This window comes from Epinephelus lanceolatus, chromosome 12 (assembly GCF_041903045.1).
Source record: "Epinephelus lanceolatus isolate andai-2023 chromosome 12, ASM4190304v1, whole genome shotgun sequence".
NCBI lineage: Eukaryota > Metazoa > Chordata > Actinopteri > Perciformes > Serranidae > Epinephelus > Epinephelus lanceolatus.
In genome coordinates, this window is record NC_135745.1 from 29,663,485 (window position 1) to 29,689,007 (window position 25,523).

The following is a 25,523-nucleotide window of genomic DNA, read 5'->3' on the forward strand; positions in this document are numbered from 1 at the left end:
ATCAGTTTGTTACCATAGAATTAGAAGTATTAGCAGTACTAGTTTTATTTACACACATTTATTCTGGATATTTACCATTACGGGAGTTTGAAAACATCTCAGTGATGGTGAAAAATTATACTTATATAATACTATTCATCAAATATATAATGAGATAACATTAAATATATTAACAACAGTGACTACCTAAAACAAACACCACTTTGCATTTTTCAAGGCTTATTGCAAACTAAAAATCTGAACAAACTCAATAGCAGTTAATGGTTTTCTTGCCAGTCTGTGGCACTGCATGTGTAGTTTTCTGCAGCACAGGTCCATCAGAGTGTCATTGAACATGTGGTGCTCATCAGTTAAAAAGGCACATTAAGCTGCTAATTAGGCGATTGTATTTCTTCATCCTCAGGGACCTGCTGGCTGGGTGCAGAAATGAAGAGTCAGCACTGTCGTGAGCGGGAAGCTGAAGCAGAGCTGCAACTCTTCATCTGCACGAGCTGCACATCCAATAGATGAACTCAATTAAAAGCTTAGTGGGACTGATTGAAAATCTATATATACTCAGGTTTATACAACACGAGGGTTTCTGACTTAACATTTTTTCTGAGAACAGACAGTTTAAATAATTAAATATTGTTTCCTGTAACATGTGAAACAAATACAGTTATGTGAAAATGAGAAGTATTAAGCAGTTTGTTTTTTTCTGGAGGATAATGACAAACCATGAATTATTTAAAGGTAAAGAAGTGCCATTTATTTTCACTGCAGGATGTTTTCCATAAACTAAACCTGCAGATTTGATGGACAAAGCAGCAGTGGTAAAAAGTAACGCAGTACATTTACAAAAGTACTGTACTTAAGTACACTTTTAAGGTACTTGTACTTTACTAGAGTGTTTCCATTTTATGCAACGTTATACTTCTACTCCACTACATTTCAGTGGCAAGTATTGTACTGTCTTCAACATTACATTTATTTGACAGCTTATGTTACTTTGCAAATATCAAGTTATAATGTATAGTTATAAATTAAACTACCCAACTGTATATAAATAATCAAAATTAGCACCACATTAACATGCTGCAGCATCAAAGTGATGAACACATTACATGCATCAGTGATTATAATCCATGATTTAGCACTGGGCTGATGTGAATAATGAGTACTTTTACTTTTTGTACTTGAAGTATATTGTGATGCTGATGCTTTTGTACTCAAAGTAAGATTTTGAACGCAGGACTTTTACTTGTATTATTAGTACACACAGTAGCGTTGCTTCTTTAATGTAAAGGAATACTTCACCCACAATATGACCACTTCTATATCAGTTAGTAATGTTGTGTTACCTTGAATTCATGAAGAAAACTATACCCTAACACCTCTCTTACACAACTGGTGCAGAATAATCTGAATCTCATTTATTCAGTCATATGCTCAGTACCTCCCAAACTCATGTGTTTTTGCTATAAAACCTTAGTACTGGAGTCTGGCTTTGAAGAAAGCATTGATAGCTTTCACTCTCAGTTTTAAGAAAGAAGGTTTTAGTGAAAATGCATGTTTGGAAAGTCCTGAGCACACAACTAGATAAATGAGACTTGGATTATACTGCAGCAGATGTGAGAGCTTGTAAACAGATGATTTAATACGGATTTGCTGTTGTTAAACCTGTTCCCAAATCAACCATTAAATCAATTTGTTAGTGTTTTCTCTCGAAGCATGTAAGAAAAAGAAATAGTTTTCTTCACAAAATTCAAGGTAACATGGCACAACTGATTAATTTACAAACTGTGGGTGAAATATATCTTTGAGTAAAAGATCTGAGTACTTTCTCCCCAACTGAAAAGTAGATGCTTTCATTCACCATCAATTTCATATTTAAGATTTTCTTGCAGGTTTTTGTCCGAAGGTATTGAAATGTAACTATTAATGTTTCCTTCCACCAGCAGAGATCAGTAAAACTCCACCACTGAGTTGGACCCTGTTGGATATACTGAGTATATTTCTGCCAAACACACACACACACACACACACACACACACACACACACACTTGGTGTTAATATCATCTCCTCTGATTAAGGAAGCAACATATACATATTGTTACCACCTGGCTCAAGGCTAGCCACAAAAAGGGAGGCCACACACAGATATGTCAATCAAAAAATGTCACAATATTAAAATAAATAGCAGGGATTTTTATTCTTTATTTAAGTTGGCTATATGTGTGGGTTTTTTTTTTTTTTTTTTTTTGCCTCTGAGGATCAATCGTCACTGATGATCACTCCTTCTAAAATGAGGTGTGTTTTCCAATATCCTCTCTTGTCATTTGTTCCTGTTAGAGCTCTCACTCTTCTCCAAACAACCGTTGTAGTATATTCATACTGTTGCCTTTGTTTGTGTCGGACCTGTAGTAAATGATCCAGACGCCCACAACGGATTATAAACTGGTTTCTTCATGGCCCCGTTCACCACATTATTGCAAAATGTTACATCATTAAATGTGTGCCAGTGTGTGTCTTCACCACCACAGCCACTGTTTTCTAAGCCAACACTGCAGGAGTCTTTATTAAGGTCCTCACTGAGGCCTCTTCTCTGTCATCTTCATCATCTGTTTGTTTGGTTTGACCTGGAACTAAAATTAGTACAGACATTAAAATCTCCAAACTTCTGGTTTGAAAAAAAAAAGTTATTTGGACACATAAATATTTCTTTTCTATTCTATTTAATCATTTTTACCATTGTTATAGGGTTCTTGTTCAGTTTGTTTTGTATGAAATAAGTTGCTCTTACATGGGATTCTTTTCTAACATACACTCACCAACCACTTTATTAGGTACACCTTGCTAGTACCAGGTTGGACCCATTTTGCCTTCAGAACTGCCTTTAACTTGGTGTCATAGATTCAACAAGGTGCTGGAAACATTCCTCTGAGATTTTGGTCCATATTGACATGATGACATCACACAGTTGCTGCAGATCTGTCGGCTGCACATCCATGAAGCGAATCTCCCGTTCCACCACATCCCAAAGGTGCTCTATTGGATTTAGATCTGGTGACTGTGGAGGCCATTGGAGTACAGTGAACTCATTGTCATGTTCAAGAAACCAGTTTGAGATGATTTGAGCTTTGTGACATGGTGCGTTATCCTGCTGGAAGTAGCCATCAGAAGATGGGTACACTGTGGTCATAAAGGGATGGACACGGTCAGCAACAATACTCAGGTAGGCTGTGGTGTTTAAACCATGCTCAGTTGGTACTAAGGGGCCCAAAGTGTGCCAAGAAAATCTCCCCCACACCATTACACCACCACCACCAGCCTGAACCGTTGATACAAGGCAGGATGGATCCATGCTTTCATGTTGTTTACACCAAATTCTGACCCTACCATCTGAATGTGGCAGCAGAAATCCAGACTCATCAGACCAGGCAACATTTTTCCAATCTTCTATTGTCCAGTTTTGGTGAGCCTGTGTGAACTGTAGACTCAGTTTCCTGTTGTTAGCTGACAGGAGTGGCACCTGGTGTGGTCTTCTGCTGCTGTAGCCCATCTGCTTCAAGGTTGGACGTGTTGTTGGTTCAGAGATGGTCTTCTGCAGACCTTGGTTGTAACCAGTGGTTATTTGAGTTATGGTTGCCTTTCTATCATCTTGAACCAGTCTGGCCATTCTCCTCTGACCTCTGGCGCCAACAACCATGCCACGTTCAAAGTCACTTAAATCACCTTTTCTTCCCCATTCTGATGCTCAGTTTGAACTTCAGCAAGTCGTCTTGACCGTGTCTACATGCCTAAATGCATGGAGTTGCTGCCACGTGATTGGCTGATTAGCTATTTGCATTAACAAGCAGTTTGTACAATCAGGCTTCCACCTCACCATCTGTGTCGCCAATTTCCCTTCTCCAAAATATCTGTAAGAATGGGTCAAAGTTTCTCCCATCAGGTCCGTTTCTATAGATCACAACTTTTGTGTGGGAAGTGGCATACGCCTCTTTCAGGCCTCGTTTTGTGTGTATGCAATGTTTATAAATGAGACTCCCAGTCTGGCAAAGAAATAACGTCACAAAATGTTTTTACACTTTGGTCGTCATCTTTAGTACACAGTAAGAAAATAATCCATACAATAACCAAAGTGTGTTTTGTTTTTCTTTTCAGATGTCAGAGTTTGATGCCAAGGATCTTTTGAGGCCTGAATAGTGAAACTGCAGAATTTGCAGATTTTTGCAGCTCTTATAAATGTTATAGATCGAGGCCAAATGCTATTACGCAGCCTTGGTTGTTGTTCGATCGTTCAACACCTCTGACATAGTTAATGTTTGATGATGCATTACTCACATATTGTAGAAGAGAACTCATTACTGTACATATCAGGCCTTTGTGGGATCAGAAATACAAACCACTGTGCAAATATTCAGTAATGCCCTGTACATAACACCCCCTTTGTCTATGTAAGCTCATCATGTAAACAAAAGAAACTCTCAGTCAGCTTTCTGCAACATGTGATGTGAATTCAGGCAGCTGTCCAACATCTACAGTGACAGCTCATTAATTATGTAAGTCTCTCAGTTTGCCAGCACACACACACATATGTCAGAGGCCTGGTGCAGAAACAAGACGGAGCGTGTGTAGAGTCTAAAACAAGTCTTTATTGGTCAATATACAGAAAGCAGTGGGATGACCACTAAAGAGAGAGAAATCCCAACCATTTTGTTTACAAAAAGAAAAAGAAACGGATATATAAAATAACTGTCTTGAACATTTTTACAGGGTTTGTTTTTATATGTAAAAGAATCTTTTTCTCTTTAATCCTTCAGAAGCACAATATGACAAAGGGGGGGACGAGGGAAACAAGGCAGTTGTTTCACAATGATGACATCACAATCACAGGTGCTTAAAGGCCAACAGAGGGAGGGACAGGTGAACAGGAGAGGTATCAGTTAGAGAGCTCAGAGGGAGTAATAGTCACTGATACCGTCTGGACATGATGAGAAGGTAAAGGATGAGATCTCTGAGTAGAAATGGGAATGTCAGAGGAGTCACTTTAAGATCGTTTGAACGCAGACAAACTTAATGGGATTCAGTTTTGTCTGAGCAAGTATACTTCATCTGCTTTAAAGATGGTACAAAATGGAATTAATATCAATGAAGTTACCACTCCTGCTGAGAGTTGTGGTGACGTTGTGCAGGAATGGCGACTTGATAACAACAGTGAGATAAACAATCACTTTTTTCTCCAGCATTTAGCTCTGTAGGTCTTCACCTGACTGTAAAGGGGCACTCCACCAATTTAGTTCAGTTTACTCATCAAAAGGATCACTACTATGTTGATGAAAATGTCATCTGTCTTATGAAAATAAGCTTGATGATGTAACTGGGGTTATCTTTGCTTGGACATGAGACAAACTCCTAACAGAATTCCTGCGTTACTAACGGGAGCGTGGCTTTCAAAAAGACCTGGAGTCGGTTTCACAAAGATATTTTAGTGAGGTGATCGATAGTGTTAGACCTGTCTTCAAAAATAACAGTTTATCTACATACACACCGATCAGCCAAAACATTAAAACCACTAACAGGTGAAGTGAGACACATTAACAAGGAGACAAGGAGGCCACACCATGGAATAGGGGTACCTCTGGGGTACCTCTTGGGTACTGGCAATTTTATTTATTTAGCCCACTGTCACAAATCACAATTTGCCTTAGAGGGCTTTACAGCAAACAACAACCCTCTGTCCTTGGACCCTCACAGCTGACGAGGAAGAGCAACTGAGGAGGGATCCCTCTTCCAGGACGGACAGATGTGCAATAGATGTCATGTGTACAGAACAGATCAACATAATACATTTACAATAATCTGTATGACAAAATGATACATAAAGAGATACAGAGACAGTATATATAATGTGTATAATAATAGTAGATGTATGACTAATAATAACAGCAGTAGTAGGAGGTATCAGGCAGGACCACGGCAGGAAACCCGGGAGACAGTGGAGCACAAAGGCTTGAATGCCTGATCAGATTGGGATCTGGTGAAATTGGAGGCCAGGTGGAGCTCTTTGTCACATTCCTCGGGCCATTCCTGAAGAGTTTTTGCAGTGTGGCACTGTGCATTGTCCTGCTGGAGGGGCCGCTGCCATCAGGGAGTGCAGCTGCCATGAGCAGGGGTACTTAGTCTGCAACAATGTTTGAGTGGGTGACGTGTATCAAGTGGCATCCACATAAGTGCCAGGACCTCAGGTTTCCCAGTAGAACATTGGATTGTAACAAGATCAAGTAACTGCTTATCCTATTAAGGGTTGTGTGGGGGCTGGCGTCTATCCCAGCTGACACTGGGTGAGAGGCAGGGAACACCCTGGACAGATCACCAGACTATCACAGGGCTGACACATTCACACTCACCGTCAGTTTAGAGGCACCAATTAACTTGCATGTCATTGGACTGTGGGAGGAAGCAGGAGTACCCGGAGAAAACCCACGCTGACATGGGGAGAACATGCAAACTCTGCACAGAAGGGCTCCCCCACCCCAGGTTCGAAACTAGAGTCTAATGCAAGTTTCACAAAAATAAAGACAGACTTTTTTCACCTCAAGAAGTTAGCCGCACTATCCCCAGGCTAACTCGGGACTCAGAGCCGAGTTTCCATGGTAACAAGCAGTGACACCTGCTAATCAGCAGCGCCGAGTGATGAAAAAGAGAACTTGGCTCATAATATATGGTTTGCTAACAGTGTTGTGGGGCGAGTAATGAGACGGGAAGGAGTTCTTCAATGACTGCAGTGGAGTATACAGCAGCGAGGACACTGTCAGTCATTTCCTTTTGCCCGCAGAAGCTCTCCTGAGTCTGACTGATGACTCAGCAGAAATATTGAGCCCTGTCACGTTATTAATCCTCAGCATCTCAGCTCTGTGACAGGTCTGTATTGTGTGGAGATTTTATGCTACTGGAAGATTTTTGTTTTATTGCACACTTGAATTCCCAGTAAAATGCCCTGCAACCATAAAAAGGCTTAAGTTAATTATCTGACCTTTTTAAGGAGGAGGTTTTAATGACTCTAATACACAACATCCCAAAGAAATATCACTTTAAATACCTGCATTCGAGGAGTTTTATCTCGTCAATGCAAAACTGCATTGGTAATTCCTGCACTTTCATCCTTAGAAGAAATTATTACCAAGGATTGAAATAGTAATGATTTGATTTCATTAACTGGCTCGCATCTGCTTCTAATGAGACCCCAGTATCATAACTTGATGTACGGAGGGCAGACTTTAAAGAGGACATTTCTCATGATAACTGGAACACAGCCTGTGAGGAGGCTCGGACACAGACAGCCAACACTAATCTAAAGCTACTTCAATACAATTGCTTGATACAGACTTATGTTACCCCTCTCCAACTGAATAAATAAAACTGCAACACACCTGACACTTGTTTTAAATCTAACAGGACTTAAGGAAGATTTATGCAGTATTGTATTTGGGAGTGTGACAAAATCTGGAGAGAGTTAATCAATAACATCATGATCATTTTGTCCAGTAATGTTCAACTAGACTCCTGTATCCAACAGATCTCGATTTTGCCACTGCAAGCAAAACAAACTGTTCAACCTACAGGACAGTAGGTGCTTGGATCTAGAGTACGGTGCAGTGTATGATTGATACTGTCAAATTGCGTCCTCCTTGTTGACCTGGCATCCCTCTGCATCCAAAATAAAAAGATGCATAGAGAGAGACCTTCAGGCACCGTCACACTGATGATGACGAACTTGATTATGAACTGTAGGTAGATGGGCAGAGACTTGCTGGCAAAGGTGACTCCCCTGAATCCAGAAGGTATCGATCAGGAAACAATCGATGAGGATGATGACAGTGAGAGCCGACATGAACAGACCTGCTTTGCTGATCTGCACAGCCAGTTTGGTCAGCATCCCCTGGAGGATCGACTTCTCCTTCTCTGTGTGAAGATGATTCCAGTCGGAGAGTTCGCACCTACAGCCTTGACCAACATCTAGAGCCTTCCATGACGTGAGTACCTGACATCAACAAGGGGTCTTTGTTGAAGCTCTTCTTGACATGATTCGACTCTCCAGTCAGACAGCTCCCATCAATCTTGAAATTGTTGTCAGTAGCGAGGAGGTCACCATATTTGACTTCTGCAATGTCTCGGACGATGATCTCTGATACTTAGATCTTATTATCCCGCCCCCTCGGACCATGATGAACTTCTACTCCTGCTCTGGAAGCCGTGGAACTGCTTCTCTTTGCTCCAGTCATTAAATGCTGTAACCAGGACCGCGCAGACCACCGAAAGCAGGATGGCAGTGCCTTCGATCCATCCAGTCTCCACCTCACCCTCCTCCTTCACGCTGCCAGCCGCTATGCCACAGTTTTCTCTGTTACCATCGGGCGGTCTGTAGTAAAAAAGCACTAGTAGAGAAAGAAAGGACTAGCCGCTGCCACCTCCAGGAGGATTAGCGTCACATCCTGCACCCTAACTGCACAAACGTTTTTGGCTTTTTAAGAGAGTTGAGGTTCTGTCCAAACTCCACTTTCCATTTAAACCTTCGACCGGTGACATTCTTAGTCTGGCACACAGCCCTTAACATCTCCATAACTCTCCTTGATCTTAGTTACTGCTTCTGCTCCTCTTTGGTCCATGAGTGAGTGCAGCTCCTGCAACGAGCAGCTGAACTTTGCCTCATGGTCAGCCTCGCCACGTCGGTATGGACCCACAAAAAGAACTGTTGGCCATGTCTCCGTCTTCTGGCTCTCGACAGAGGCCTCCCAAAAAATACGGACTCAGTGGTCGGCCTGAGGTGCAGATCTGGTCTGACAGGGACTGTGTGACTTTGACGATACTTCACTAGTTGGTTAAATCTCTCTGTGTGTGTGACTGGGTATGTCTGTGCAGCTCTCAAGACTTAATTTGTTTTACTCACAGATGTTTTATGCAAAAGTGCAATGAGATTACTTTGTGTAAAATGTGCTATATAAAGAAAAATTTGATTTGATTTGATAGAGGGAGGGACAGTGGTGTTGAGTTGGACTAGAGTGTGGTGCTAGTTTGTCATCATGCCTTTACAAGCTTCAAAATTGTATTTGTCATCTGAATTTGGAGATAAGTGGTTCATATTCTGAAAGCTAAGACAATCGTGTCGTGTTTTGTTTTTAGTAAATTGGCGAATTAGTTTTAGCTCAAGATGTTTAAGAACTTGACAACTTCATGCAAAGCGACACCTATCTGAGGACTGAAAGTCTGAAGTCACGGTCAAAGTCTATCTTTGTGAAACCGGCCCATGTGCATTTGTCAGGCATATCTAAGAAAAGATGCTACTGAGTTGCATCATGGGAAGTATAGGATCCAGTGTTTTTAGAGATTCACCCAAACTAGGCACGAAAGTCAGGATATCTCTGCCTTTTTTTTCCAAATCTGTCCCTCATGAGTCCAACATTAGCACTAAATTGCTGGAGTACCCCTGTTTCTGTGTACTGGTCCTTTAGACTGGGCCCATAATTGCATAGAGGGCTCCCATTACCATGGAACTAAAAACAACAACGTAAAGACGGTATAACAGTAGCATTCAACATCTCTGTATAATTTCATCTGCTGAAAAAAGAAAGATAACTGTTCTAACCCTAAACAGTAAGAGCTACAATAGGCCACAGTATGGATAGATTTGGTACACAGACAGATGCAAACAAACAGCTCTTTAGTTTCTACAAGTATCAGAACTACGATCAGCTTTTTCCATCAGCTCATTAGCTGACGGAGCAGTGATCATTTTAGCTTCAAAATACTTCTGAGAAACCAAAGGTGGAAGATACTAAACAGTTAATAATTCTGCTTTGTATATAAATTCAGGACAAAATGTGGAATGTACACGGTGAGAGATAAGATATCCAGGATGTTGTTTCTCTTTAGTGTCCAGGCCACAGAAGCACAGCACTGTGATGTACTTAGAGAAACTCAGCACTGATCACACAGACGAAACGGTTTGAGTCAAAGATGAGAACAGAGGATATACAGCGAGTGACAGTACAGCCATGTTATACCTACTATATAGGCCAAAGGAATTAGATCTGAAAACAGTGTATGGATACGTAAACTAATGGATATGTATATGGATACATCTCGCAGATAAGTCTGCTGATAACTCACCATCTTGTGGACACTGGGTTTAAAACATAAACAATATATCAGTAATCTGAGGACACATGTATTTGCACGTATTAAAAGTTGGGATGAAAGCCGTCATTATCTTTGTGTTAATGTAGGAACTGGAGAGAATTTGTGTCACTATATTCAAGAGTTTAGATCCAGTTTAATCAGTTAATTCTGCACATGTAATGAGAAGACTGTGCTTGTTTGATATTCATCATATATTTTGCCTCATTGACTGTGATGTGAATAATAATAATGTACGTACAGACAATGTTTTCCAGCACTGCAGGGCAGCAGCTGATTCTGTAGTTCTGACTTTGTCCAGCAGAGGGAGATGTGTCATTAAAAATGACAACGTGGGAAGATTCAAAGTGTTTTTTTTTTTCCCAGCAACAAATTATAAATAATTTTATTTTGAGATTTTGTTGCTGTGAGCGTGTGTGTGTGTGAGAAGATGTAACCAATGTGAGGGAATGTCTGCGTGTGTGTATGTGTGTGTGTTTCATAGGGAGAGATAGACGAACATGTAAAGAGTGTTTATATGTGCAGGTACATGGATGTGTGGTCAGTATGTTATGGAGGAACTGTCCCACTCTAGTTTTCCCTTCTGCATCCTCTCTTTAATCTCTTCTCTCTCTACATCTTCTCCACCCTCTTCGTCTTCGTCACTGTTGTCTGACTCGGCACTTGTCATTCCTCCCACCTGTTCCTCCTCCTCCTCTTCTTCTTCCTCCTCCTCACGTTCTTCTTTTACCTCCTCATCTTGCGCCTGAGCTCCTCTTATGTTCTAGAAAACAAAGCATGACTCAATAAAAGGTAACCACACATCATAAATCCAGTTTACAGTGGCAACAACTATTTGTAAGATAAATAACCTAACACCCAGAAGCTTGGGTGAAAATGTCATCCAACCTCCATGGGGTTGACAGTGATGGTGAGTGCAGAGTTGTCCCAGTCTTCTTCGCTGTCTTTGACCTCGTCCTCGTCGTCTCTAGAACCCTCCTGATGTGTGGCGTGGATCCTGTACACGCCAATCACCACAATCACCACCAGGGCGGCGATACAAACCACAATAACCACTGTGGCTGCTGGAGGTGCTGGTCCTGGAGGAGGAGGAGGAGGAGGAGGAGGAGGAGATACAAAAGACCTCTGTATATTAAATCATATTCATGAATGTACGGCTAAGTCTACACATACCGTACCCCCTGATATTAACTGTGTCTGTGTGTGACTTTAATTTACATACTTAGTCTTAAATGCATATTATGTAATTTACGCTGCAAGGGGTCTCTAAATCAAAACAACAACATGAGTCATAAATTAGATTGAAGATCATGGCAGTCTTCCTTGTGAAACAAAAGAAAATCTATCAGACATGACTCAGCCAGAAATCTTGTTCACGGACGAGTTAATGCGTTTTATTCACATCACGTTATGTCATTTCAATCAAACGAAATAGCTACATTTTTCTGTGACCACGAGGCATGTTCACGTGTTTCAGATGGGGAGAAATTCTTTGTAACATAGGTCAACATGTCACGGGACTGATTATCTGGCTGCATTTCGCTGCTAGAAATTAAACTATCCCCAGTTTTTAGTTTTGCAGCACTCTGCAGCAGAATCATTTGGCCTCAGCTTTCTATAGCTACTGCATGGCAGCTTGCCGTGCAGTGGGAGGTAAAAGGGACCAAATGAAACACATTGCATCTTGAATAAAATTACAGATTTCTCTGGGTTTGAATAAAGTTGGAAATGTTTGGGCTAATGAGTACACAGTTCTAAAAAATCTATAACACTGATCTAGTCTTTTTTAGACATTATGTTATACACCTCTCAGCCAAAACATTTAAACCACTGACAGGTGAAGTGAATAACTTTGATTATTTTGTTCCAATGCATTGTTCTGTTGGGAAACCTTTGGTTCTGGTTCTGGCATTCATGTGGATACCACCTACCACCCACCACCCACTCAAACACGGTTGGAGACCAAGCACCCCCCCTCATGGCAACAGTACTCCCCAATGGCAGTGCCCCCAGCAGAAAAAAGCACCATGCCACACTACAAAAACTGTTTAGAAATGGCCTGTGGAGCGTGACAAAAAGCTCAAGGTGGCGACCTAGCTTCTAAATTTCCCAGGTCCCAATCTTCTCAAGGATTCTTGTGATGTGCCGGTACCCCAGATGTACCCCTAATCCAAGGTGGGGCCTCCTTGGATCGGACTTGGCTCTGACCTGTCGAGGCATGGGCACAGGATCTCTGGGAGTGTCCTGCGGTGTCTGGCACCAGTGCGTTGGTGGCAGATCTATTTAGTCCAGTGGGTTGTGAAGTGGGTTAATGGCACGTGCCACAGATGCTCATTCAGATTGGGATAAGGGGACTTTGGAGGCCAGGATGACACTTTGAGGTCTTCGTCACGTTCCTTGGGCCATTACTGAGCCATGTTTGTAGTGTGGCATGGTGCATTATCCTGCTGGGGGGCCACTGCCATTGGGGAGCATTGTTGCCATGAGGGGGCGTGTACATGGTCTGCAACTGTGTTTGAGTGGATGGAAGATGTCAGGTGGTATCCACATGATGCCAGAACCAAAGGTTTCCCAGCAGAACAATGCAATGGAACAAAACAATCAAAGTTATTCACTTCACGTGTCAGTGGTTTAAATGTTTTGGCTGATCGGCGCATAACATACTTGTAAATAAAATTTCCTCTCTTTACAAGTCTTGTCTTATTTTTGTTTTATTCTCAAATGTGTTTGCTGAGATTCAGGGGTGTACCACTGCAGTTAGACAGAGCCTTACAGTCCAGCTACTGGACACTCAGAACAGTACAGTAGGTCAAAGCTGAAACTATAGGAAGCAAATCTAATGGAGGTTTACATATATGGACTGTTAGGATAACTCTTCATTTTCAAATAATAGCTCCAAGTAGTAGATTTTTGCTGACAGTTGGTACAGAAGATTCATTAGTTAAAACACTCTGCTCATAATCTTCACTACAGAATAAATTGTAATGACACTGGTGGCTTACCTGACATGTGTGTGTTGAGAGTGTGTATCATGAGTGGGTGATGGACGGGTCTCATGTACTGAGGTTGGGCAGCCATATGATTGACATGTTCCACAGGTGCTGAGTGGTGAAGAACACTGACCTACAGAGGCGGGACAGAGACCATTATCTTTAAGAAAAAGAACCATAATTTGCGCAACGACAAAAATAAGAAGATAAAAAGATGATGCAAGACAATGCAGCATGAAAGGAACTAACCGAGCATGGGAAAGATAACAAGCAAGATACAAGCAAATGGAGAAAAGGAGCAAAGAAACAGATAAATGACAGATGACAGTGACTAGATAAACAGTCTGTGACGTGGAGAGAAGAAGAGGGTGAAGAAGAGTTCAGATACTGCGTTTTACTGACCTCCAAGTTGAACTCATTGCTGGTGTAACGCCCGTTGAGTTCAGAGCAGGTGAGTCTGAACTTGCGCTCACTCAAGGTGGCAGGTCGCCAGTTCCTGTAGCGCACCTGTCGCAGTGCTTGCTCATAGTGGGCCATGGAGTCCACACCTTGCAGGAAAAACATGTTATATTAAAATATGTTATGTAGCATGGCGTGTCAGTTTGTATCTGTAATATGTTACGACAGCAGATTTTAGGGACCTTTACAGCTGCCTCACTCTATAAAGAGTGGATGTTCATCTCATTGCTGGATAAAGGGCACAGCATTTTTAGAGGTATTCTTCAAGATTTTAAGGTGGAAAGATGGTGCCTTTTATGATGTCCTCCCACCACAGAGCATTAGTGACACACATCATCCCTCTTACCAGGGCCCCGCCTACCATATATTGATATTCCAGAGGTGGAGTTGGTGGCATCCAGGTGTTTTCCTAACAAGACACTGTGATGAATCTCCAGACTCTCTCTCTCCGGATTCAGTTCGTCGCCAATTACCAGCACATCGCAGTAGTCCAGGTTATGCATCACCTCCATCACACCTGGTCTGCGAGCTGTATGCATGCACACGAAATGACAGCAAATTAGTTATGTATGCAAATAGATTTAAAATGATAAATATTCAGCGCACATTCAGACAAAACAGCTTGTAAAAAACCTTTTCCTTTACCCACATTTCCTGTAACATTAACTGAAACATTATTATGATGCTGCTATGACATGAGAGTATCCAGACAACGCAGGCAGCCTCTCAACTCACATCCTCCGAAGCCGTCTCCCTTCATTACTGTGCTGGTGATGTGAAGCTCTTTGAAGGGTGCCACACCCAGCGGGCCCCGCAGGTCACTGGCAGGCCTGACGAGCCGATTAGATCCTGTAATGGTGATTCTCGGTTCACTGGGCGGCAGGACCATAACTACTGACTTGATGTCTGGGATGGAGAGACATGTGTCCTCGCCGAAACACCTGACACACAGACAGAGAAGAAGAGCGAGGTTACAGAGCAGGACAGCACCAGTATCACTGCTTCACTGCTTATCTGTCTTGCTTTAACTCTGTTGGTGTCATGCTGGCTTTTCATTTTCTATTTTCATACTGGAAAATTATTCATTTCACATTCATCATTGCACAAATTATCAGTATAACTGCATGTACATTCAAACAGCATTGTAATCACTTAACAAAAAATTTTGTAGTGCATTTGATCACCATTTTACAGCCTCGCTCTTATAACATTAGCAGTTATAGCATTATATTCTCACTCAAGCACTCTATCAAGTCAGCTAAAATCTGACCTTCTAAATTTGATGTACTTAGTCTTAGTACTTAGTAATCTGGGGGAAAAAAAATCATTTTTGTACTTTGAGGGAAACTGAAGTTGGCTTCTCCATGTATTTGTTGCATTTTTGTCACAAATAATTATCATAAAATGAAAAAAAAAAAAAACCACTAAGTGAGAAATACAGTTTTTTTAGTATTCTGGGTGGAGAAAAGTGGTCTTATCTACGGATTATAGGATGAAAGAACAACATTGACGGATAGAAAGCACGTGTTAAATTGGGGAGTAAAACACTAGTTTCATCATGATAAAATACTTTGTTGATTTGTTGGACAACGATACGAAATTTGAAATCAAAAAGTCTGCCACGATACGATTTCAGGGCCTGTGATCAATGTTAGATGATACCTGTAAATATCCCATTGTCTTCTCTTTGGCTGCCTGGCACTAGGTTGCTAGCACTGTGTGAATATTTAGGCAGGAGGTGTATTTAGAAAGAAATAGTGACACAGACATAGCCTGGAAATTTCAAACGAAAGGCATATCTTAATATCTTATCTTATTGGAATGTTGATCATTGAACTGATGTATCGATCCAGATCGATGTATTGTTACACCCCTAGCATTAAAAGAATACTTTGCAGTTTTTCAACTAGGTCTCTGTTAGAACAGTATGTGCAGATAAACAGTGTTAAGGCACCCTGTCAGCTGCCATTTGGCTGAGCTCCCGTGGGGGAGCAAACACTGTTTATCTGCACACACTGTGGTGACAAAGACCTGTTTGAAAATCGGCAAAGTATCCTTTTAAAGCCCTGGAAAACTTGGCTTTAATTCTTAAGCATTTTCCCATAAGATTAAATATTCATAACAAAAGCAGCAACAACCAAAAATTATGTATGGAGAAAAAACATCCTCCGTTATCTTGTTAAAAGTTTAACACGACCAAACTAGTACTTTATCAGGACCCTTGCTCCCTTCTGTGTGTCAGCACTGGTAGTAACAGCTACGCTCCTTCAAGTGGTTGCTTTTTAATGAACCCCAGGTTTTAATAGATCTGTGGAAAACTGCATTTTCCCACTCTGCACCTTGGACATAAAACAATCTTCAAAAAGACCCAACATTAGAAACACTTATATCCATCGATGAATTTAAGGACATCTTAAAGAATGTTGTGACAGAGACATGTGCCTGTTTTTCTTGAGAGGCCACTATGTTTGAATAGTTGTTGTTTTATTGTGGATTTTTATATTACATGTTGTATTTGTTGCATCTAAATGTGTTCTGATTGGCTGCTACCTCAGCCAGGTCTCTCTTGTTAAAGAGATTTTCACTGTGTGGGTGTGGTTTGATGAGATTTGATTGACAGTAGTCTGGCAACATTAGCAAACAACCACCAACTGTCTTAAGATTTTGATGTAAATGTTGCTGAATCCTGATTGGTGCAGAGATATATACGTGACATCACCTTTTGCAAGCTGAGTCCTGCTCACTTCAAACCATTAAGACGTTACGGTCATTAAGAGACCACAAAGCTTTGTGCTCATGTAGAACCTGATGACTCTTTGGAAGAACCTGATTAAGAAAATACATTTACAGGCCCTTTATGCTGCATGAGTCGCATGACTTCGTCTGTCCAATCATCTTCCAGGATGGGATGATAAGGAATTACCACTTCCAAGGTTTGTTAAATGCCAGAACAAGCTGGTGATAAACACTTCTCAACTGACAAGAATGAAACCCTCCCAAATGCCAGTCGCTTTATAAACACATATGTAGTGGAAAATGCATTAGACATGAAAGAGTGTGTGATTTGTGCATTGTGATGGTTTGGTATTTTGAAAGGCCTCAGAGTCCTTCACGCTTGGCATGCTTTATGTGAGGAGGCTCTGGGTGTCTGGAGGTTAAGACAGGATGAAGACCTTGATGTTCCCAACTCCCATGGTAAATAGTCTGGACAAAAGGTTACACAGCATTGTTTTACCTCCTCCCATGGTGGCACGATTATACAAGACTCCGTGACATGGGACATATTGTATAAAGCTGAGCGAATATACTTTAAGTGTTAGATCGTCTCTGATAACAGATTTGTGAAGTAAATTTATATATTTAAGAAAATACAACTAAGGCTCATTGAGCCCCTTGTAATCATCTAAGTGAGGACTGAGCTGAAGCACACATTTTCCACATCAGCACACAAATACTTGAGTTTGGTTGATTTCTGGTTTTGCAGGTCCAGCCCGGTGTACGAGCTTAAACTGGTCTGATTTTATGCAAACTGGGTGAATCAGCATTGTCATTATGACACATTTATTTGTCGCTCGCTTTGAAAGCACCACAATTGACGAGGATGATTCAGCTGATTCATGAATTTGAAATGTGGAATTATTTGTAAATGGACCTGCACTCGTAAAGCGCCTTTCTAGTCTTCCAGTCTGATACTGGTGGCTGAGGCCTCCATACAAGCGACTCAGTTTTTAACACACTTACACAGCGATGGAACAGCCACTGGGAGCAAATTGGGGTGAAGTATCTTGCTACAAGGATGCTATGACATGCGGCCTGGAGGAGCCGGGGATCAAACCGCTGATCTTCCGATTAGTGGATGACCCGCTCTACCTCTGAGTCTCAGCCGCCCCTTGTATGATACCTCCTTATTTCACTACAAAAACCTAAATAAGGTGGAAGAAGACAGGAGGGAGATCGCCAGGTAGCTGAAAGTTTCTGGCAAGTTAAATGACCATTGCTAAAAGCACGCTAGGCTACTTACTGTTGCCTATATTGTATGTCTTTTCTAGTAAATCTCTCTATTTTAAAAAGTAATGATACAGACATGAGAAGACATCAAGTAGGCTACTCGCCTATCTTTTACGTGGTTACATCTCCAGTCTAATCTGGAACACACAGCTGATATTTAATTAGTTTGTTTACGGCGTAACAGGAGTGCATATTTAATGCATTCGTGTAGATGAACAGCTCCAGTGTTACCTGATGCAATGCAATAGCTGGATGTTTGTTTGCTGTTGGGACACTTTGTCGTTATGTTCCTCTCAGAAGTGGCAGCTGAGTCATGTGCAACTAGATCTAGTGGTTAAATTCGGTATACAGGTTTGGTGCAGTGTTTGGCTTAATATCAATCCACTTTGAACATTTTAACACTGGCCCAACCTTAACAAATACATGTTAATTCAAAGGATTTAGCTGCATGTTAATGATAATTTTGGATAATGTGAATATCACCTAGTAGCTCCCAAAGGCCCAAACGTGACTGTCATGTCATCCCCATTTATTCACCTATTCAGACTCTAGTGGCCAAGGCTACCATACATGGTGCCACCTGCTGCTCAGTAACCATTCACATGGACTCACACTCCGATAAAACAGCCATCGGGAGCAACCTTTTGACTAGTGGATGACCATCTCTACCTCAGTCTCAGTCGCCCATATTGTACTATCTGCTTTCTGAAAAGTGCATCTAACAGCAACAAAATTCCAAACTTTTTCCACATGATTACTATATAAGTATCTGAAAAGTCCAAATTAAACTGCAGCATCCCTGCCACTGGGGACCAGCAATGTATCAAGACAGCAGAAAAAATTGCACTGTTACAAAAATACAATATTGCAATAAAGTGAAGCATCAGTTATAAGTTTGATGTGAGGGCAATTAGCCTTGACCTCTGCTTTCACCCATACAGAAATAAATCTTGGAAAGGAAAAATAATCCATTTGAAAATAAGCATAACAGACAAAGACAGCTTTTAAGGTCTTGGATCCAGCCAGGCTTGTTTGAAATGCTAAATCCAACGACCCTGTCAACACTGAAGTAGCAATTATCATTAAACTACTCTTGCTGCTCGTCAGGACTTGTGACACAGAGAAAAAAAACACACACACAGCCTTCAAACAACACAACACCTTCGGAAAGAATTTAAAAAATATCAGCAATGTGTAATGAGACAGCATATTATCGTTTTTGCCTCAGTCACAGACGGCAGATTCAACATATCAGCTGAATGTAAAGGCGGATCTATCTGTCTTTATCTCGAGGGGTGCTGTGAAGTGTTGTTCAGAGTTAGACAGCCTGTATTGCTGCTCCCTGAGCTCTCTTCACTTTATCGACCAGCGCACGTCTAAGCTGATTTGACCTGTCTGCGTTCGCTGCTCAACAAATGAACAGGCGCTGGATGGGTGCGGAGACAGGAACAAACACATGTGCTGCCGTACACACATGCAGCATACAACTAAACACACACACAAACACAAAAATGGGCATACAAGTTGTGTGAGGAAGAACAAATACTTTACAAGTGAGGAGAAGCAAGCACACACACACACTCCGTCACACACAGATACAATGAAGCATGTTACACTCTATGTGATGCAGTTGTGAGGACGTCAAGTATTTCTCTTGGTGTTACAGTGCTGTTCAATGATTTACAGTTTACAGTTCACATATATCACTATATCATGTGTTGCTGTCTGTGCAATGAGGAAAATATATCCAGTTGTGCCAGCAGAAGTCTGTTAATGAGTCAGTTAATTAGAGCTGGGTCGATTTCCGGTTTTGCTGGTCTGATCCAGTGTATGAGCTTAAACTGGTTTGATTTTATGCCAAGTGGCTGAACTGGCATTTGTCATAATGACACATTCTGGCTAATTAAAAAGTAGCGTACATCATCAAGTTGTGCCAGCAGTGTCACGATGCTAAATCCAACTTGTATTGCATTAGTATAACACAATATAACAACATGATGAACATATTGTGCTTGTTTATAAGCAGAATAACGCAGCCGCTAGTGTCTGATAGGCTGTGAGCTGAGCACGGCAACATGAAGGCGATCAAATTTGTGTTTGTTTAATAGAAGTTCATGTGTTTTTTGGGGTGACAAGAGGACACAATGCAGAGTTAGTCCATCAAGAAAACTAAAACTGCGGCAATATGACAACATTTTGGATTTAAGGCGCCATTTAGAGCTTAAAGGCTCTCTAAGTCTTCCTAAGCTTGAAAAGTTTTTGTCACATACAGCAAACATCTCCTCAGGATCCGCTAGCTACATGTCCTCTGAATCTGCTGTGAAAAAGTCCGGTCTCTGTAGGCAGCCCAGGCTCCGCAAATGGCAACAAAAACATTGTGGTCCAGGCTGCACCAACCAGCCAGTGCGAGACCAGCTAAATCAAGCACACACACATGAACACAGTGCCCATGTCTAACGATCTCATGCAAACGCGCACACGTGAACGCAGTGCCCAGAGAGGCAGTTAGAGCTAGAGGCTACAATGAGGCTAAAAGGCGAGCTAGCTCTGTTGTGTTTGATAACACTGTTGAACGTAAACAGAAGTGAAGTGTTATTGTTGCCATTTGCGGAGCCTGGGCTGCCTACAGAGACCGGACTTTTTCACAGCATATTCAGATGACATGTAGCTAGCGGATCCTGAGGAGATGTTTGCTGTATGTGACAAAAACTTTTCAAGCTTAGGAAGACTTAGAGAGCCTTTAACTTTTATTGGACGCCCTGTATCTATTCATTCCTGTAGCTGCTTTGAAAGCACCACAATGGACAAGCGACGGATGATTTATGAAGTTGAAATGAGGACTTATTCATACAATACATTCTTATTTTACTACAGAAACCAAAATAAGGTGGCAGCTGGCTGGAGGGAGAACACCAGGGAGGTCAGAGTTTTAATTGGTTTTGTCGTTTGTTTACAGGATGTAACGGAAGTGCATATTCAATGGATTAGCGTGGACAGAAAGTTTCAATGTTTGGTAATGCAATGGGATAGTTGGACGCCTGTTTGCTGTTAGGACACGTTGTCATTATGTTCCACTCAGGAGCGGCTGCTGAGTCATGTGCAACTAGATCTAGTAGAAATATGGTATAGTCGTCTGGTCCAGTGTTTTGCTTAATATCAAACCAGTTAAAACTTTTTTACACTGGCCCAACGCTATTACATTTTTCAAATTTCCTGTGTGTAAGTATAATTTTGGCCTGATGACGGCATTATAGAAAATACACGGGAGTCACCAAAAAGACTAGCTCTTCAAATAGCATGGAAGGCCAGACATTTTTATGACACATTATTGTGGACCAAAGTGTTTGTAATTTGATTTCATAACTGTGTGGCTAGCACCTGTCAAGATAATGTGCTTTGGACAAATGTTGGAAAAACAGACCGACCGACATCACCGTCCTTGGGAGTGGACAAAGTCAATTCAAATCAAATTAAATCCAGAGATGGAATCACAGAAAGACACACAGAGGAAAAAACAGACATTAAATGAAAGACAAAACAAAACAGAGAGAAACGGAAAAGCAAGGACAAGTAGACACTAGCAAGATGGTCTTTCTGTTCACCCGAAGGCTTAATGTCCTTAATGGCCAGCTGGTCTGTTTAGTGGTTTAATAGTTTTTTATACTAATGATCCATCCTTTGCCATCTCCCTGGGAATTCTGTGGCTTAAAGTCAAAGACAGACACAACACATCTGACGGAGCCTTGATTTCATGCTTTAACCACCACGCCTCTGGCTGTTTTTAACTTGTGTGACTTAAGTTAACAAACTTGTCTTATGCATTATGTATGCATCATTTCACATCAGTGTTCTAGAGGTAGTCAAAGACCTCATGCTTTTTTCAGCTCCCTCAAACAGAACACCTGTAAAATTGTCTGCCTTAGTCGTCACTTCCAAGATGTGTGTCCTTGACAGTTAAAATCCAAACACATACATACATATATATTACTACACTTGACTCTTCCTGCTGTAACTTGTGTCACCTCTGCATCACATTTTCTGTCAAACATAGTTTTACATTATGACAGGCTGACGATAAAATCATCGGCCGATGCTAATTCGCATAACCACAGTAACTCTCTCCTGTATGCCTATTCATGGCAAGAGCTGAGAGAAAGAGATTAGATGGAGTAACTCTATGCAGCCAGCAAGTTGCTAAAAGGGTGTGAAAAGTCCGGGTTAAAAGTAATTTTCTGACCTGCAATTTTTCCGGGCCCCCCTTGTATTTTGTATGATCCGGTTTGGCACCCTTTTCGTTGCAGATGCTGTTTGATAAAGCTTCTGAGTGCAAAGGCGGAGAGGTTTAAAAATGTGATGAGGCCTGCCCAGTGTCAATTAAGAAAATATACAGATGGGTCGGACTACCTGTATTATTGGCTGGTCACACACACACAAAAAAGAAGACAGTTGTGTCAGCACAGTGGGAGACTGCCCAGTATGCCAGATGGTCAGTCCAACTCTGATAGCTTCAGTGGCTTCTCACTTGGGAGGCTGGTTCACTTTGAGAATAAATTGATTCAAACATCACAGAAACAGAAAATCTAAAAACCCTCTGAGCCTGTAAACAGCAAAGAGAAAGGTCTGAGATGTGCTCTTGAGCAAGAGCATTAACTCACAACTGATCCGGCAGAGCTGCTCAGTGACAAGGACTGAACTGCAGGCAGGAAATATGAAAACATGTAACTACGTGAGTGTAAGCATGAGTGAAAACACATATTCCAAGTATATGGGCACTTACTGCACTGAGGTGGTGATGTGTAGCCGTCGCAGGCCTGGCGTAGGGAACTGGCGAGAGTTAATGTAGGAGACCTTGGTCATGGCTGTGTTGATGCTGTCCAGATCCTCTCCCTCCACCACCAGCACAGACTGGGCAGGGTTAAAATGAAACTAGACACACACACAAAAAACATTATTCGTCCTCAAAGAAACTTCTAGAGATCCAAATTCAACCACATGTTTATGCTGTATCTCAATGGGCCTCATTCACCAATATCTTCCCAAGTTTTTTTCTTAAATTTATTCTAAGAAAGGTTCTAAGAAAAGTCCAAGTCAGATTCTTGACATGTTCTTACACTGCAGAATCGTTCGCATCTGTGCCAGCAGTAAATATGCCATTGTGTAAGAAGACCTAAGGTGCAGAAATAGGTCTGCTTTGGGCCTATAAAAGCGTAATCAATCACTAATTATTGGATGGAGTGGTTCCCAATTAACATCACTGATATGTTAATGTAGTGTTTATTTTTTAAAGGACTGTAATGCTTTGTAAATTAATAAAAATATATATTATTTAAATATTACAAATCATAAGAATATGTGTAACTAAATCTTTTATTCATATTCAACTGTAGAATTAATAAAAAACACAATAACTCATTATTTTACACAAGCACGTCAGCACTCAAATGTGTGTCATTTTGTCCTCGTGTGTGCTTAGATTTTGTTCTAACCTAAGAACAAATCTCAAATAAACATTGGTGAATGTCAGAATCTTTGTAAAAACTGTGTATTTTAAGAAGAGATGTCCTTTTAAGAATGGTTGGTGAATGAGGCCCAATGACATTATGTCTTGGTTAAATGAGGAGATTCATGGACTGTGTTATGCAAGAATTTCTTTGATATCAAAGGATGCATGTAACTATACTATGTGTGGAGTAGCATCTCAGCAAATGCTACTTTTAGACGAAAAACATCAGCCTGCACTGCTTGACACAGTGTCTAAGTTATTCTATAGTGCCGCCAAGATTTTAAGCAGTTACTATACTACCAACCAAAAGCTGAAAGAGTGGAATGTGTGTGCTCTGAATTGGAAACCTCGTCTCGACGTACCTTGATGTCCTTTGCGAGACTTTCAAGGGAGTTAATATCAAGACCTTCTTTGCAGGCTTGCAAACAGGAAATAACCTTCTGGGTTTCAATGCGGCCTGGTCGGATTGTCAGACCTGACAGGCTGCCACGGAAATACTGTGTGAACCTCGGGGTCCCTACCTCCCCACCTAATGGAAGAGACAGAGAGGAGGAGAGAGATATGAGTGGGTTGAGGACAGAAGTGAAAAGACGGAGAGGAGAGGTGGGGCAAAAAAGGTCAGTTGGATAGAAACAGATTGGGTATGTCACAATGTCAGCCAATTCCTCGTCTCACGTTTCCTTGTCTGCTTTTTTCCCCCTGCCATGCTCTAACTCTCCTGTCTTTTCAGATCCTGCCACTCACACCCGTGATCCCACCAACCCATCACCTGACCTCCCCCGCCCACCTGCTCCCACTTCTCCATTAGCCCAGTATCATACTATATACCTGCCCACGTCTATTAATCCTTGCCAGATCGTCTGCTGTGCTCTCGCCTTTGCATTCCAGCCATTTTCTCTGCCTGCCTTTTGGACTCGTGCTCTCGAGCCTGATCCCCTATTAGACAAATTTGACTCATCTCCTCTGCCTGCCTGGCTTTGACTTTTGCCTGTTTTTGACCTGTTTTTGAGACAACAACATATATTATGTATGTCTTCAAGGGAAAAGCATACACAGTTTGCTCAAAATAACATCTGTGAATCTGCTTCAGAAAAAGCTTACAACACCCCAATGGATGCGAGCTATGAAGAATTTAGAGGTTATTTTTCCCTGAGTTCACAAAGGAGGTAAGACAAGAGGCATGCAAAACAACTCTAACACGAGTTCAGACAAATAAAAAAAGAAACATAAGTGAATCACAGTGACCTTGTGTTTTCACAGTTTTCTAATGTCTAATGAAGTTTTCATTAGCATATTTTAGGATGGGAATGTTAAACTGCTTTTGTGTTGGAACAATTACATACTTAAATCTAAACAAAAAATCTTTTACCATGCAGGAAATATTCATTCTCACATCTCTGCATTTTTCTGTCTGTATGACTACGACCATACTACAAGATTTGTGCAAACAGGTTCACAAATACAAGTTAGTCTGCAATACTCAATTACTATATGACACACTTGCAACACCTGGCACAACTGCAGATATCCCGACACTTCCTGTCAGGTTTATGAATTGAATTCGACGAACGAGTTTGACAGATGTAACGCATGCTTGACCCGAAATGTTGTGCAGCTGCCACAGAGCGAGAGAGCGAAATACATCCTTTCATGCTAAATGGAACCTCCAGTGCGAGCCCACACACTGGCACGGTCTGTGCGTGCACTGCAGTCTGTGGGGTCAGCTCCATCACAAATTCAGTCAACCCTTACATCTTCTTAAGAGTGTACAGTTTTTTCATGCAACTCACCAGAGTTTCCTGCAGAAAAAGGCCAGCTCTGCCCTGCGGTGCAAATTTTACCACTTCTCATGTAGTGTGTCATTTTTCACCAAATCATAAAGGTCCACTCCACTTAACACAAATCACCTCCAGCATATCTTTTGGGTCGGCTGTGGCTTAAACACTTTTACAAAGTTTGGGAAAGGATGGTCAAGTCAGGTCAAGACTCCGTGATGCAAATAACACCAGCAATGAATCCACTCAGCCTACAATTATACTCTGTACTGTTTCAGTAAATGGCAAACACAAATATGTAAAAGCCTGTTTTAAAATTACACATCTTTATGTTTTGTAGGCAGATTTTTAAAGTTTATAAAGCATTGTGTTTTCCTGTTAACTGAAATATTCTATTTTGAAAAGAATCTCTTTACAATATTGATATTGGTTCATAATAACTAAGAAAAAACATAACATTAAAAAATGTTTATGCAAATACAGAACAGTGTTTGGTAATGTTAATAAACTGAAAACATAAAGGACACTTAAAATAATTTAGTTTATTAACATGAATTTATGTTTTTTTTTGATGGATGGATGGATGTTCACAGTTGTTATTTACATATTTC

The 25,523-nt window shown here is 41.2% G+C and overlaps 1 protein-coding gene and 1 pseudogene across 2 annotated transcripts in view; both read right to left on the reverse strand.

Moving 5' to 3' along the window:
* Positions 1 to 4,615: 4,615 nt before the first annotated feature.
* Positions 4,616 to 8,743, reverse strand: LOC117272106 (plasma membrane calcium-transporting ATPase 2 pseudogene; annotated as a pseudogene). Its single transcript, XR_013492456.1, has one exon. The product of XR_013492456.1 is annotated as a plasma membrane calcium-transporting ATPase 2 pseudogene (transcript).
* The window catches only part of clstn2a (calsyntenin 2a), a 238,536-nt gene continuing 217,628 nt past the window's right edge, over positions 4,616 to 25,523 (reverse strand). Inside the window, exons 11-18 of the mRNA XM_033650856.2 lie at positions 23,500 to 23,666; positions 22,412 to 22,560; positions 14,362 to 14,567; positions 13,988 to 14,155; positions 13,570 to 13,715; positions 13,180 to 13,300; positions 11,066 to 11,256; positions 4,616 to 10,940 (exon numbers count right to left, since the gene is read on the reverse strand). Coding sequence (XP_033506747.1) covers positions 10,719 to 10,940; positions 11,066 to 11,256; positions 13,180 to 13,300; positions 13,570 to 13,715; positions 13,988 to 14,155; positions 14,362 to 14,567; positions 22,412 to 22,560; positions 23,500 to 23,666 — 1,370 coding nt within the window. The 3' untranslated portion in view covers positions 4,616 to 10,718. The remainder of the gene's footprint in view (positions 10,941 to 11,065; positions 11,257 to 13,179; positions 13,301 to 13,569; positions 13,716 to 13,987; positions 14,156 to 14,361; positions 14,568 to 22,411; positions 22,561 to 23,499; positions 23,667 to 25,523) is intronic.